This window comes from Oncorhynchus nerka, linkage group LG17 (genome assembly GCF_034236695.1).
Source record: "Oncorhynchus nerka isolate Pitt River linkage group LG17, Oner_Uvic_2.0, whole genome shotgun sequence".
Taxonomy (NCBI): Eukaryota; Metazoa; Chordata; class Actinopteri; order Salmoniformes; family Salmonidae; genus Oncorhynchus; species Oncorhynchus nerka.
Window position 1 is genome coordinate 50,846,953 of NC_088412.1, and position 13,781 is coordinate 50,860,733.

Sequence of the window (13,781 nt, forward strand, 5' to 3'; positions counted from 1 at the left end):
TTTGGCTACCAAAAAAAAACGAAAATTCAGTTATCCAAACGCCGAACTTTTTTCCAAATTAACTCCATAATATCGACTGAAACATGGCAAACGTTGTTTAGAACCAATCCTCAAGGTGTTTTTCTACATATCTCTTCAATGATGTATCGTTCCTGGAAGTGTGCTTCTGCTTCTGTATCCCATGGTAAAATGAGTGTTACTGACAATTGCGCACCAATTTAGACAAAAGACACCGGACGGCCCCCTGGCAAATGTAGTCTCTTATGGCCAATCTTCCAATGATATGCCTACAAATACGTCACAATGCTGCAGACAACTTGGAGAAACGATAGAAAGGGCAGGCTCATTCGTGGCGCTTTCACAGCCATATAAGGAGACAATGAAAAACAGAGCCTCAAAAATCCTGCTCATTTCCTGTTTGAAGTTTCATCATGGTTTCGCCTGTAAGATCAGTTCTGGGGCACTCACAGATAATATCTTTGTCCTTCCCCTCTCCAGCCAGGCATTATTCTGCACCTTTTTGAATGTAGGGGTTGTGGCACAATATCTATCAATTAAACCACTTTTGCAGTAAAATATTTGGACACAACCATCCATTTCATAAATGGGAGACATTTGTGATGTGAAAATACATGGTCGTGTATTGTTCTACTTCTACTGGACCTTTGCCACTAGCCTATAAAGACTTGCTCATCAGGACCAGGTTTTGGCTTGAACAGTACACTGCACACTGCAGTCTCAGACAATACGATCTTTCTCTCACTTTCCTTCTGTCATTCTCTCTCTCTCTCTTTCTCATGTTTACTCCCCCCCTCTTCCTCTTCTCTCTGTAGGATCTTCCCAGAGTCCCTGCGTTGGCTCCTGGCCACCCAGCACTACGGCTGCTCTAAAGCCATGATGCTCCGCATCGCCAGGAAGAACCAGGTCGACATGACAACTGAACCCAGCGGTATTCTAGCAGGTGAGGAAGATGGAGAGACAGGGAAATGTAGACAGACATCGAAAAAGAAGAGAGATGGAGAGATAGAGACGTGGTAGGTGATGATACACAGATGGGAGAGGTGGAGAGAACGAGGGGATATGGAGAAGTAGAGAGAAAGAAGAGAGGTGGAGAGAACGAGGGGATATGGAGAAGTAGAGAGAAAGAAGAGAGGTGGAGAGAACGAGGGGATATGGAGAAGTAGAGAGAAAGAAGAGAGGTGGAGAGAACGAGGGGATATGGAGAAGTAGAGAGAAAGAAGAGAGGTGGAGAGAACGAGGGGATATGGAGAAGTAGAGAGAAAGAAGAGAGATGGAGAGATAGAGACGTGGTAGGTGATGATACACAGATGGGAGAGGTGGAGAGAACGAGGGGATCTGGAGAGGCAGGAAAAACCCTGAGTTAAACAGAACCACACGTATTCCATCAGTGTCTACACACACCTCTGGTTTGTAGCTGGCCATGCAGAATATACAGTTGAAGTCGGAAGTATACACTTAGGTTGGGGTCATAAAAACTTGTTTTTCAACCACTCCACAAATTTCTTGTTAACAAACTATAGTTTTGGCAAGTCTACTTTGTGCATGACACAAGTCATTTTTCAAACAATTGTTTACAGACAGATTATTTCACTTATAATTCACTGTATCACAATTCCAGTGGGTCAGAAGTTTACATACACAAAGATGACTGTGCCTTTAAACAGCTTGGAAAATTCCACAAAATGATGTCATGGCTTTAGAAGCTTCTGATAGGCTAATTGACATAATTTGAGTCAATTGGAGGTGTACCTGTGGATGTATTTCAAGGCCTACTTTCAAACTCAGTGCCTCTTTGCTTGACATCATGGAAAAATCAAAAGAAATCAGCCAAGACCTCAGAACAAAAACAATGTAGACCTCCACAAGTCCGGTTCATCCTTGGGAGCAATTTCCTAATGCCTGAAGGTACCACGTTCATCTGTACAAACAATAGTATGCAAGTATAAACACTATGGGACCAGGCAGCCGTCATACAGCTCAGGAAGGAGATGAGTTCTGTCTCCTAGAGATGAACGTACTTTGGTGCGAAAAGTACAAAACAATCCCAGAACGGCAGCAAAGGTCCTTGTGAAGTTGCTGGAGGAAACAGGAACAAAAGTATCTATAGCCACAGTAAAACGAGACCTATATCGACATAACCTGAAAGGCCGCTCAGCAAGGAAAAAGCCACTGCTCCAAAACCGCCATAAAAAAGCCAGACTAAGGTTTGCAACTGCACATGGGGACAAAGATCGTACTTTTTGGAGAAATGTCTGGTCTGATGAAACAAAAATAGAACTGTTTGGCCATAATGACCATCGTTATGTTTGGAGGGAAAAGGGGGAGGCTTGCAAGCCGAAGAACACCATCCCAACCGTGAAGCACAGGGGTGGCAGCATCATGTTGTGGGGGTGCTTTGCTGCAGGAGGAACTGGTGCACTTCACAAAATAGATGGCATCATGAGGATGGAAAATTATGTGCATATACTGAAGCAACATCTCAAGACATCAGTCAGGAAGTTAAAGCTTGGTCGCAAATGGGTCTTCCAAATGGACAATGACCACAAGCATACTTCCAAAGTTGTGGCAAAATGGCTTAAGGACAACAAAGTCAAGGTATTGGAGTGGCCATCACAAAGCCCTGACCTCAATCCCATAGAAAATGTGCGGGCAGAACTGAAAAAGCGTGTGCGAGCAAGGAGGCCTACAAACCTGACTCAGTTACACCAGCCTTGTCAGGAGGAATGGGCCAAAATTCACCCAACTTATTGTGAGAAGCTTGTGGAAGGCTACCCGAAACGTTTGACCCAAATTAAACAATTAAAGGTAATGCTACCAAATAAAAATTGAGTGTATGTAAACTTCTGACCCACTGGGAATGTGATGTGAAGCTTAAATAAATAATTTTCTCTGCTATTATTCTGACATTTCACATTCTTAAAATAAACTGTTGATCCTAACTGACTTTAAACAGGTCACAACAGCAGCAGGACTCTGATTTCAGTTATGAAATGTGTGTAATGGATTCAGTCATTCAGACACAGTGACACACACGTACACATTCATTTTAACACGCGCAACTGCAGGACTCTAGTTACATTTGATGAAATAATCTGCACAGCTTAATCCCAGACACACACGCAGATGTAAAATCTGATAAAATATTTTAAAGCTGGGAGCAGATTAATAGGTAAAATAAAGTGTTTTATTTCAGATCTCATACACACACATCCATCCACAGAAGAACATTACTAAAGAGTCTGTGTGGTGTGGATTTCCTGCTGGGTGGCTCTGTGTGTGTGTGTGTGTGGTGTGTGTTTGTGTGTGTGTGTGTGTGTGTGTGCGCGTGTGTATTGCCCTGCCAGTGGGAAGGTCTTACAGCATGTTGTGTCTCACCACCAGAACTGGAACGTGAGCTGCATAAGAAGCCAAAGAGGACCTGCATCATCAAGATGACCAGCACCAGAAACTTTTGGAAGAACCTCGTGGTGCTCTGTGTCAACTCGTAAGTCTCTCTTTCTCTCTCTGTGTGTGCATCAAGTCAAATCTTGTTTTTCTTGGCAAACAATTAGTGTAGACCAGGTATTCCCAAACTGCCATCGAGGGTCCGCCAAATAAAATACAAACAAGTGTACTTTTTTTCCCTTCACATTTTCAAACAGTCCATTAATATTTTCCAACATTTGAGTGATTTTTTTTTCTCCCTCGCCTGAGTAGCCTCGTTTCACTGCCAAAAATAAAATTAAACCATCTAGTGTTCAGGGAAATAACAGCACAATGTCAAATACAGGTAGCCTCGTCAAACAATTAACATCCAATCACATTAACCGTTACTCTCTCGCGGGAATTCCACTAACGGTCCGTAAGTAGCCAAATGTAGCTGCTGCTAATGTTGGTATCTGTACTGATGGAGCAAAAGCCATGACAGGGAGACATAGTGGAGGAATTGATGACCCCGATGTTCCTGCTAAGGAACTGATGCCCTTTGCAACCACGTACCTATGTGAGAATGGATTCTCGGCCCTCACTAGCATGAAAACTAAATACAAGGCACAGACTGTGTGTGGAAAATGATTTAAGACAGACTCTCTCCAACACAACCCAACATTGCAGAGTTATGTGCATCCTTTCAAGCTCACCCTTCTCATTAACCTGTGGTGAGTTATTCACAATTTCCGATTAGCAAATAAAGTTGTACATGTAAGATGGTTAAATAAAGAGTAAAATGAGTGATTATCGTTATGTTATTATTTGTGCCCTGATCCTATAAGACAAGGCTCCGTACCAGCGTCTCGCTTCTAGTACTGATGGTGTGTGTGTGTGTGTAACTGGTAGGATCTGAACCCGGGTCTCCCACTTGGAAAACCAATGTCATAACCCTGAGACCAAGAGGAGGGTGACACTGATTTTAATTAAGTTACTTCATCGCACTAGCGTCAATCCCACTCACCTCCGCTACATGTGTCTCACTCTGCTGGTTGACGGGGTGTTTATGTGTGTATCTGTAGGTTGACGGGGTACGGTATCCACCACTGTTAGGCTCTTACCAATAATGTGTTTATGTGTGTATCTCTGTAGATTGACGGGGTACTGTATCCACCACTGTTTTGCTCTTACCAATAATGTGTTTATGTGTGTATCTCTGTAGGTTGACGGGGTACGGTATCCACCACTGTTCTGCTCTTACCAATAATGTGTTTATGTGTGTATCTCTGTAGGTTGACGGGGTACGGTATCCACCACTGTTCTGCTCTTACCAATAATGTGTTTATGTGTGTATCTCTGTAGGTTGACGGGGTACGGTATCCACCACTGTTTTGCCCGCAGTATGATGGACCCAGAGGCCCCTGTGTCGGCCATGTTCAATGCCGACTACTACACCATGGCCGGCATCGCCGTAGCAACCTGCCTGGCGCTGTGCCCGGCCGTGGCGTTCATGGGACGTCGGGGCGGACTCCTCACCTTCATGATCATCACCGCCCTGGCATCACTGCTGCAGCTGGGCCTGCTAAACTGTGAGTAGAGTACAGACATGTGTTGTGCATTCAACACACGTGAAACACACACACACACGGACATTCGATGTCCAAGAAATAAACATTTAGGTCAACCGCCGGCCTTTGAAAGCCCACGTTTTGTCAGTGGTTTTAACCTGTTGCGACGAGCAATCCCGTATCCGGGAGTGTAATTAAAGCCTCAAGCTCATTACCATAACGCAACGTTAACTATTCATGAAAATCGCAAATGAAATAAATATATTGGCCTTTTGTTAACAACACTGTCATCTCAGATTTTCAAAAAATGCTTTTCAACCAATACTACACAAGCATTTGTGTAAGAATATTGATAGCTAGCATAGCATTAAGCCTAGCATTCAGCAGGCAACATTTTCACAAAAACAAGAAAAGCATTCAAATAAAATCATTTACCTTTGAAGAACTTCGGATGTTTTCAATGAGGAGACTCTCAGTTAGATAGCAAATGTTCAGTTTTTCCCAAAAGATTATCTGTGTAGGAGAAATCGCTCCGTTTTGTTCATCACCTTTGGCTAAGAAAAAACCCCGAAAATTCAGTCATCAAAACGCCGAACTTTTTTCCAAATTAACTCCATAATATCGACAGAAACATGGCAAACGTTGTTTAGAATCAATCATCAATGTGTTTTTCACATATCTATTCAATGATAAGTCATTCGTGGCAGTTTGGTTTCTCCTCTGAATCAAATGGGAAAATACATGCTGCTGGAGAATACGCACGAATTTCTAAATGTAGTCTCTTATGGTCAATCTTCCAATGATATGCCTACAAATACGTCACAATGCTGCAGACACCTTGGGGAAATGACAGAAAGTGTAGGCTCGTTCCTAGTGCATTCACAGCCATATAAGGAGACATTGGAACACAGCGCCTCAAAAATCTGGCTCACTTCCTGTTTGAAGTTTCATCTTGGTTTCGCCTGTAGCATTAGTTCTGTGGCACTCACAGACAATATCTTTGCAGTTTTGGAAACGTCAGAGTGTTTTCTTTCCAAAGCTGTCAATTATATGCATAGTCGAGCATCTTTTCGTGACAAAATATCTTGTTTAAAACGGGAACGTTTTTCATCCAAAAATGAAATACTGCCCCCAGAGGTTCAAGAGGTTAATGAGTGAGCAATGTGGGCATCCCCCTCATAGTCATCATCCACAAAGAGTTGTTTACATGGAAATTACAAAGCCACAACATCTCATTATATCCCGAACCTGTTACACACAAAGGACATACTCTGATAATGGAGTTATTTCAGTGATCCTTAGGAGTCACTACTAGAATGCCCTTTTCCGGATCATTGCCTCTGTTGTCCTCATATCAGATCTGTATCGGTCAGAAAAATCATGAGATTCTCTCATGGCTGTACTCATTTTCACTGTTTTTCTTCCCCCACCCTTGACCTTGCCTTGAATGCAGTGATTGGGAAGTACAGCCTTCGCCATGACACAGGTACACTTTGACTTTATAAAATTCACCGATTGAAAAAATATGCCAAACAGGTGCTCTGGGTTGCAGCTCCACAGGCCAGGCTCATGCTCCCATCTGTTGATTTTGTGTGGTAGAATCAACAAAACAGTCGTTTTGGCTGGCCAGTACACCAACTGTTTTCCGTGATCAAGTTCTCTGTTATGACTAGACCCAGTAATTTGTATATTTATGATGTACAGTATGTGTCTCACCTCCTCTCTCGTGATTCTCATCCTTCTCGCCTGGTTAGTTCTGAGGGACACACTAAACAGGAAGTTCTCTGTGGCATTCTCCATCATCGGAATGTTCTCCTCGCGCGCCGTCAGCACCCTCAGCATCTTCTTCTGCGCTGAGATCACTCCCACCGTCATCAGGTAACACACACACACACACACACTATGTATGGTCTGACCGCACCCACACCTCGCGCGCCGTCAGCACCCTCAGCATCTTCTTCTGCGCTGAGATCACTCCCACCGTCATCAGGTAACACACACACACACACACTATGTATGGTCTGACCGCACCCACACCTCGCGCGCCGTCAGCACCCTCAGCATCTTCTTCTGCGCTGAGATCACTCCCACCGTCATCAGGTAACACACACACACACTATGTATGGTCTGACCGCACCCACACCTCGCGCGCCGTCAGCACCCTCAGCATCTTCTTCTGCGCTGAGATCACTCCCACCGTCTTCAGGTAACACACACACACACACTATGTATGGTCTGACCGCACCCACACCTCGCGCGCCGTCAGCACCCTCAGCATCTTCTTCTGCGCTGAGATCACTCCCACCGTCATCAGGTAACACACACACACACACTATGTATGGTCTGACCGCACCCACACCTCGCGCGCCGTCAGCACCCTCAGCATCTTCTTCTGCGCTGAGATCACTCCCACCGTCATCAGGTAACACACACACACACACTATGTATGGTCTGACTGCACCCACACCAACAGTTATTGGATTCCTATAACACACTTATTTGGTAAAATGATGTCCCGCCAAGTACGTTTGTGTTAGAATGGCTTACTAGCGCCATCTTGTGGTGTAGTCTGTATGTGTCATATAAATGCAATTTGACAGACTATTGTTCAGGAATATCAGCCTGGTCTCATAGACTAGACTGGTAACATAGTAAACATACGTCTGAGACACTCAAATGAGTATGATATGTTACGTTTGCTATGGTTACGTAAGACAGAAGGTTACTTAAGGCAAAAACAATGGTAGAGTGGTTGCATGTTCATATCTCATCACGGACAACTTTAGCATTTTAGCTAATCAGCAACTTTGTAACTACTTACTACTTTTGAGCTACTTTGCAACTACTTAGCATGTTAGCTAACCCTTCCCCTAACCTTAACCCCTAGCCTAGAGATCGTTAGCCACAACAAATTTAAATTCGTAACATATATGTTTTGCAAATTCGTAACAAATTGGAATTCGTAACATATCATATGAATTATACTTCTTAACATTTCATAGGACAAACGGATGATGGACATCCACAAATTAATACATACCATACGAAACGTAAAATATCATAGCAATTGGAGTGTGCCGATTTACTATTACAATGTTACTTGTACCCGATTCCAGGTTGATAATCCTTTTTATGTTGTTTGGTTTCAGTGTTCGTTTCTGAAACTAGACTCTCCCTCTTTGTCTCCCTCTCTCGTCAGGGGTGGTGGTCTGGGTCTGGTCCTGGCCAGTGCTGGTTTCGGCATGCTGACGGCCCCTATCATGGAGCTCCACAACCAGAAGGGCTACTTCCTGCACCACATGATCTTCGCCGCCTGCACCCTGCTGTGTATCATCTGCCTGCTACTGCTGCCTGAGCCGCGCAACCAACCCCTGCCAGAGAGCCTCGTGGACGGGGAGAGCTACACCCGCCAGCCCCTGCTCACCCACCGGCCTGGAGAACAGCACCTCCTTCTCACCAAGCCTGGGGATAGGGACTTATACTCCCGCGTCCATGATACGCCGCTGCATCTTACGACCACCGGGGGCGCCACAGCAGCAGCGGCTACTGCTCTTGCAGCAGTGTCTACGTCTTTTGCGTACGCTACCGGAGGAGAGGTGATCAGTAATAGTATGGTGGTAAATGGCGTGGGAGGGTCATTGTAGCAGCAAACACACACAGACAGAGGATAGGACAAGACTGTGGGGATAGCTTGAACTGCCCCACTCCTGGTCATGACTGGTCTGATTCATTCAGTCCTGCTGGTAAGATTCTTCCATGAGGAACTCTTTCATTTAAAAAAAAAAAAACCTTCCGTTGGGTTTAATGGAGAAATGATGACCCTCTCATTATCACCCTCAGACACTCAATATGATTTATTAATATGATTTATGAAGTATTTGAGGGCCTGCAATAGAACAGGATATTCTTGAAACAAACGATGGAGTTATTCACACACCTGTGTAAGTCTTTGCAATGAACAGAAACTCATTACAATGACTTACATCTATTTGTGCCCATAGGGTAGTTGTTGCCACGGGTTGGCGGTGTGTCTATGGGTACCGTGGTCCCAGCATGGGACTGGGGAGGGATGTCATGGTGTCGGTTGTACGTTCTAAGCAGAGTGGTGTACTCTAAACACACAGAGAGACACATATAGAGCAGCAGAGCAGACATGTTTTCATTTGAAATGTCTTTCAACAGGGATGTGTGCTCTATGCATTTCAAATTCTATTAGCGTAACTTTTTTTGCACTAAAATTCAAAGTTCAATCAAATGTAATCAAAATGTGTCAGTCAGCTCGTTTGAGACACTGGTTGTGGGTGACACTGCTGCACTCTAAATGTAATAAAAGGAGAGGTCAGGCCTATATACTGAAGCCTATTTGATGGGTTCAATTGTGAATTTCTGCCTCCCACCCCCCTGTCAAAAGTCCAAGTTGGCACTTTATCCTTAGTAGTAGTATAATCAATGTAAATACTTAAGAAAACGGAGTACTGCAGCCCCTATTAAATGTTGGCGCCAGCCGGAAACCTAAAGAAACTGTGATGGCTTAGGAAATTAGTTTGGACTTTGAATTTTTTTGTGTTTTTATTTCCATATTCTATGGAAAAATCAAAAGGCATCGAGTGTTGAGTGGACAATACTAATGTCCAGTTAGTTACTAGTATATCTGCGTCCCAAATAGCAGTCTATTCCTTACATAGTTCACTACTTTTGAGCTTTGACCAGAGCACTATTGGCCCTGGTCAAAAGCAGTGCACTACATAGGGAATAGGGTGCCATTTGGGATGCAGACTGTCTACTGCTACTACTATGAAACATCTCAAGTTATTGAATGGCTTTATCACAATGGTTGTTCAGTTTTAAAAATCCTCTGATTTCAACTGGACAGGTGACTGAAAATAATCTGTAATCAGTAATTCAGTATTTATTTTTTGTCTCGTTGCCAAGGGGATTATTGTCGCTTGACATTACCTCTAGTTTAAGCTAATTTTCACCTGGTAAAAAATGTTAGTTGTATATTGCTGTTTTTAGTACCTGTTTAAACCGCTCTCTAGCACGGTTAAATAATCTCTGGCCATGCCATGAATCACAATGTCTATAGGGGTTTTGAAATGGTTAGTGTCTAGAATAGATTACGTTATAATGCAATAGAGTGATCTAGTTAGAATAGCTGTGGCTGACAGAGTGTTTGTATACAAACTTTATACCCTTACAAATGATTGAATACCAAATGTAAGGTCTGTATTAATGTGCCATCCATTGACAATGCATGGACTATCATACGTTTTAAATACTATGCATATCAAATAGTTTTCATAGCACATTTCGTCACACGTATAGATGACCTTAAAAAGGCCAAGTCTATACATTTCTACCATGAACTATATTTGAAGCAAATGGCACATATTTTGACCACTTGTATGGTTTATTTGTAAATGTTTTCAGCGATGAAATGTTGTGGTAAATAAAATGAATTTCCATGAGTGATCGATTGTCAACCACTAATATTTTGTACGTGTTTATTTTTTATATATGATGCATTTGCAATATTAAAGCCATAAATGTTGTTTTGATAATAAACTTGTTGATTATGTCAAATAAATGAACTACTGAGGTGATACATGTCTGTAGACTTGAGTTTGTGGGCAGTGGGCACAGAAAATATAGTGTGTCTGCAGCCTCTACACAGAGGCGTCTCTGGTTAGATCTCATGAGTGAAGTGAGAAGCCTCTACACAGAGGCGTCTCTGGTTAGATCTCATGAGTGAAGTGCGAAGCCTCTACACAGAGGCGTCTCTGGTTAGATCTCATGAGTGAAGTGCGAAGCCTCTACACAGAGGCGTCTCTGGTTAGATCTCATGAGTGAAGTGCGAAGCCTCTACACAGAGGCGTCTCTGGTTAGATCTCATGAGTGAAGTGCGAAGCCTCTACACAGAGGCGTCTCTGGTTAGATCTCATGAGTGAAGTGCGAAGCCTCTACACAGAGGCGTCTCTGGTTAGATCTCATGAGTGAAGTGCGAAGCCTCTACACAGAGGCGTCTCTGGTTAGATCTCATGAGTGAAGTGCGAAAACAGCAATCGACAGAACATTCCAGACAGGTAATGTTGTTTTTCTTTCCATTGTTTTATTTTGGTACAAAACAATTAAACTAGTGAAAAAAAAGAAGGGGGGGGGAAGTTAAAACTTGTCAGGGTGAACTTCCATCTCTTTCTTTATCCTGTTCTCTACCAGCAGAGACAGGTTGGAGTCAGTCATGGGCAGGCAGTAGCTCACATACACCTGTTTCTTAGTCCTTTTAGCTGAAACACAAAGGAGACGGAGGACAGCTGGGTTAGTGGCGTTTCAGATGGTGAAAACTGACACCAACAATAGAACATAATACTGGTTAGTAGTTTAAGCATCTAGCTTTCGGTTATTGTTCTGAAGAACATATAGCTATCAACGAAATCCCTGTATAATTGACGGTTAGACAGATTTGACTGTATAAACAACGTTGTGGCAGCCTAAAATTGCCATCAGATCATTTTGATGTTAGTAGCCTCGTGTTGGGTAACAATAGAGGCGTCAGGGATCAAATATCTAGCTTCCCATTCTTTACTTGGATGAGTTTGAACAAACTAACTCAGCAAATACCAAAATCTAGAAATGCATATATGAATTGGTGGTTTGTTGTCCCCCACAATGAAATTGAAACTATCTGTCTCCGTATGTACACGTTAGTACATATGTAAATCAAACACAATCTCAGACACCACTGGCCTGATACTGACAAAATGTGGGTGATATATATAGATATATATATACACACATACACACATATATATATATGTGTGTGTATGTGTGTATACACACACACACACACAGGTAGATTAATCGGTATCTGCTTTTTTTGGTCATCCAATAATTGGTATCTGCATTGAAAAATCATAATCTGTTGACCTCAAATTAAGTTGCCAAAATGCCACGTGCGTTCACTTAAATCAGTACATTCATATCAACCTAACCATCACGAACGTTTAATTTGATCAAATAGCTATAACATTTTTTGTTGACCAAATTCGACACACATTGACCTCCATACAAAAATCCGTGGCCAGATTTGGAGCGGAGTAAAACCTCTTGCTCTCTGAGACGACAAATACCCATGAGAGAGAGAGATGATATTGACAGGATGAAAGGGTGCTTACTCAATCTCTGCGCCAGTGAATTTGGAGTGGTGTCCGATGGGTCCCCCAGGACTAACGTAGACAGCGGCATCGAATCCTGAATATATATATATATATATATAAACACAGATACGTAGGTTAGCTCAATTACAAATAGCACATAGCATCATCAGCCGTTAGAATAACGTTATAGTAGCGTAGCTAGCTAACAACATTGCACGGTGAAGCTAACTAACAATCCATCTCTGTTAGCTAGTCTGCTTCAAAACAATATATTTACAGTAGACTACTCACAAATTTACTTTCCATTGAAACAGCCAAGTTGGACAAGACGGGGTTCGAGCCCACCCAAAGGAAAAATCCTCCATTGAGTTTTATGACGTGAAAGTGAACCGTTTGCTCGAGAATCTTCTCGGAGAAATCGTGCACTGTAATGGCATCGCCTACTGCTCCACTTTCTGCTATGTTCATATTGAATCGATGTTTATATGAAGACAATGATACCAGACCATTATTCAAACATTTCAACCACCTCATGTGCGTCCATAAACAACAAGTCACTTCCTTGTTTTCTTCGTCGTTGGTATTCTTCTTAGGTTGGGTTTATCGGTGGTTGGCATCCAACGTTAAGGTGCAATACCGCCACCTACTGTAGTGGAGTGTGGGCCAGAGACAGGAGAAACTAAATAACAAAATATACTCGATATACTCTTTAAACTAATTTCCTGTATCCCCTTCTCCCTCATACTAGATCTCAGCCTCTCTCTTTCCCTCTGATACTGCCCACACTGTAGCAATACACGCTCCACGGTCTCTGTTTCCAAGCAATAATCACACTTTCCTGTTGGAAGCTTTTCTATCACATTTAAGGACTTATTCAACTGGTTGTGTTCCACCCTTAATCTTGTAAAAATAGCCTCCTCTCTTCTGTCTCTTCCTGCCGCCCTCCCCTCCCCGACTTTCCTCTGTACTTGAAATAAATGACTGCTCTTAGTATCTCTATTCCACTGCTCCTGCCATCTCTGCACCATCACTGTCCATATCAGGCTTTTTGCCCCTGTCTTGCTCATCGAAACTAAAACATTAACATCCCCACTTCTAAGTGCTTGTACATCAGCCAGCACATCAACTGCCTCGTTCCTCTCCACCTCCACATGGGCTGGGACCCAAGTAAATCTTATCTGTATACCCATCTGTCTAATCCTGCCATGGGTTTGTAGCACCTCATAAAACATATCTTGTCTGTTACATGACCTAAAGGACTGGAGACTCATTAACACTGCACATGAATCAGAGCAAATAACTACTATGTCTGGCTTGACTTCCTCCACCCACTGCAAGGTCAACAGTAATCTGCAATGGCATATCCCCCATCTCCACCGTGCAGCCACTGGGGACGTCCGAAATGCCCCACTACATATTCTGAGTCCTTGCCCCTGTGTGACATCTAGCCTTTCCAATGAGGTCCGGGCTGCCAAACCATACGGTATACTGCCATAGTCTATTACAGATGATGTCTGGGCTGCTGAACCATACGCTATACTGCCATAGTCTATTATAGATGAGGTCCGGCCTGCCGAACCATACGCTATACTGCCATAGTCTATTACAGATGAGGTCCGGGCTGCCGAACCAT

The 13,781-nt window shown here is 43.1% G+C and overlaps 2 protein-coding genes across 2 annotated transcripts in view; one reads left to right on the forward strand and one right to left on the reverse strand.

Moving 5' to 3' along the window:
• Positions 1-10,588, forward strand: part of LOC115145389 (solute carrier family 22 member 23) — a 31,528-nt gene extending 20,940 nt beyond the window's left edge. Inside the window, exons 5-10 of the mRNA XM_029686916.2 lie at positions 834-961; positions 3,403-3,505; positions 4,789-5,015; positions 6,448-6,480; positions 6,749-6,872; positions 8,194-10,588. Of these exons, the coding sequence (XP_029542776.1) occupies positions 834-961; positions 3,403-3,505; positions 4,789-5,015; positions 6,448-6,480; positions 6,749-6,872; positions 8,194-8,638 (1,060 nt within the window). The 3' untranslated portion in view covers positions 8,639-10,588. The remainder of the gene's footprint in view (positions 1-833; positions 962-3,402; positions 3,506-4,788; positions 5,016-6,447; positions 6,481-6,748; positions 6,873-8,193) is intronic.
• A 495-nt stretch (positions 10,589-11,083) lies between these two features.
• psmg4 (proteasome (prosome, macropain) assembly chaperone 4) lies at positions 11,084-12,732 on the reverse strand. Its single transcript, XM_029686915.2, has 3 exons — positions 12,440-12,732; positions 12,167-12,242; positions 11,084-11,278 (listed from the first exon to the last, which is right to left on the reverse strand). The coding sequence occupies exons 1-3, from the start codon at positions 12,680-12,682 to the stop codon at positions 11,157-11,159; spliced, it is 441 nt and encodes a 146-aa protein (XP_029542775.1). The 5' UTR covers positions 12,683-12,732; the 3' UTR covers positions 11,084-11,156.
• Positions 12,733-13,781: the final 1,049 nt, after the last annotated feature.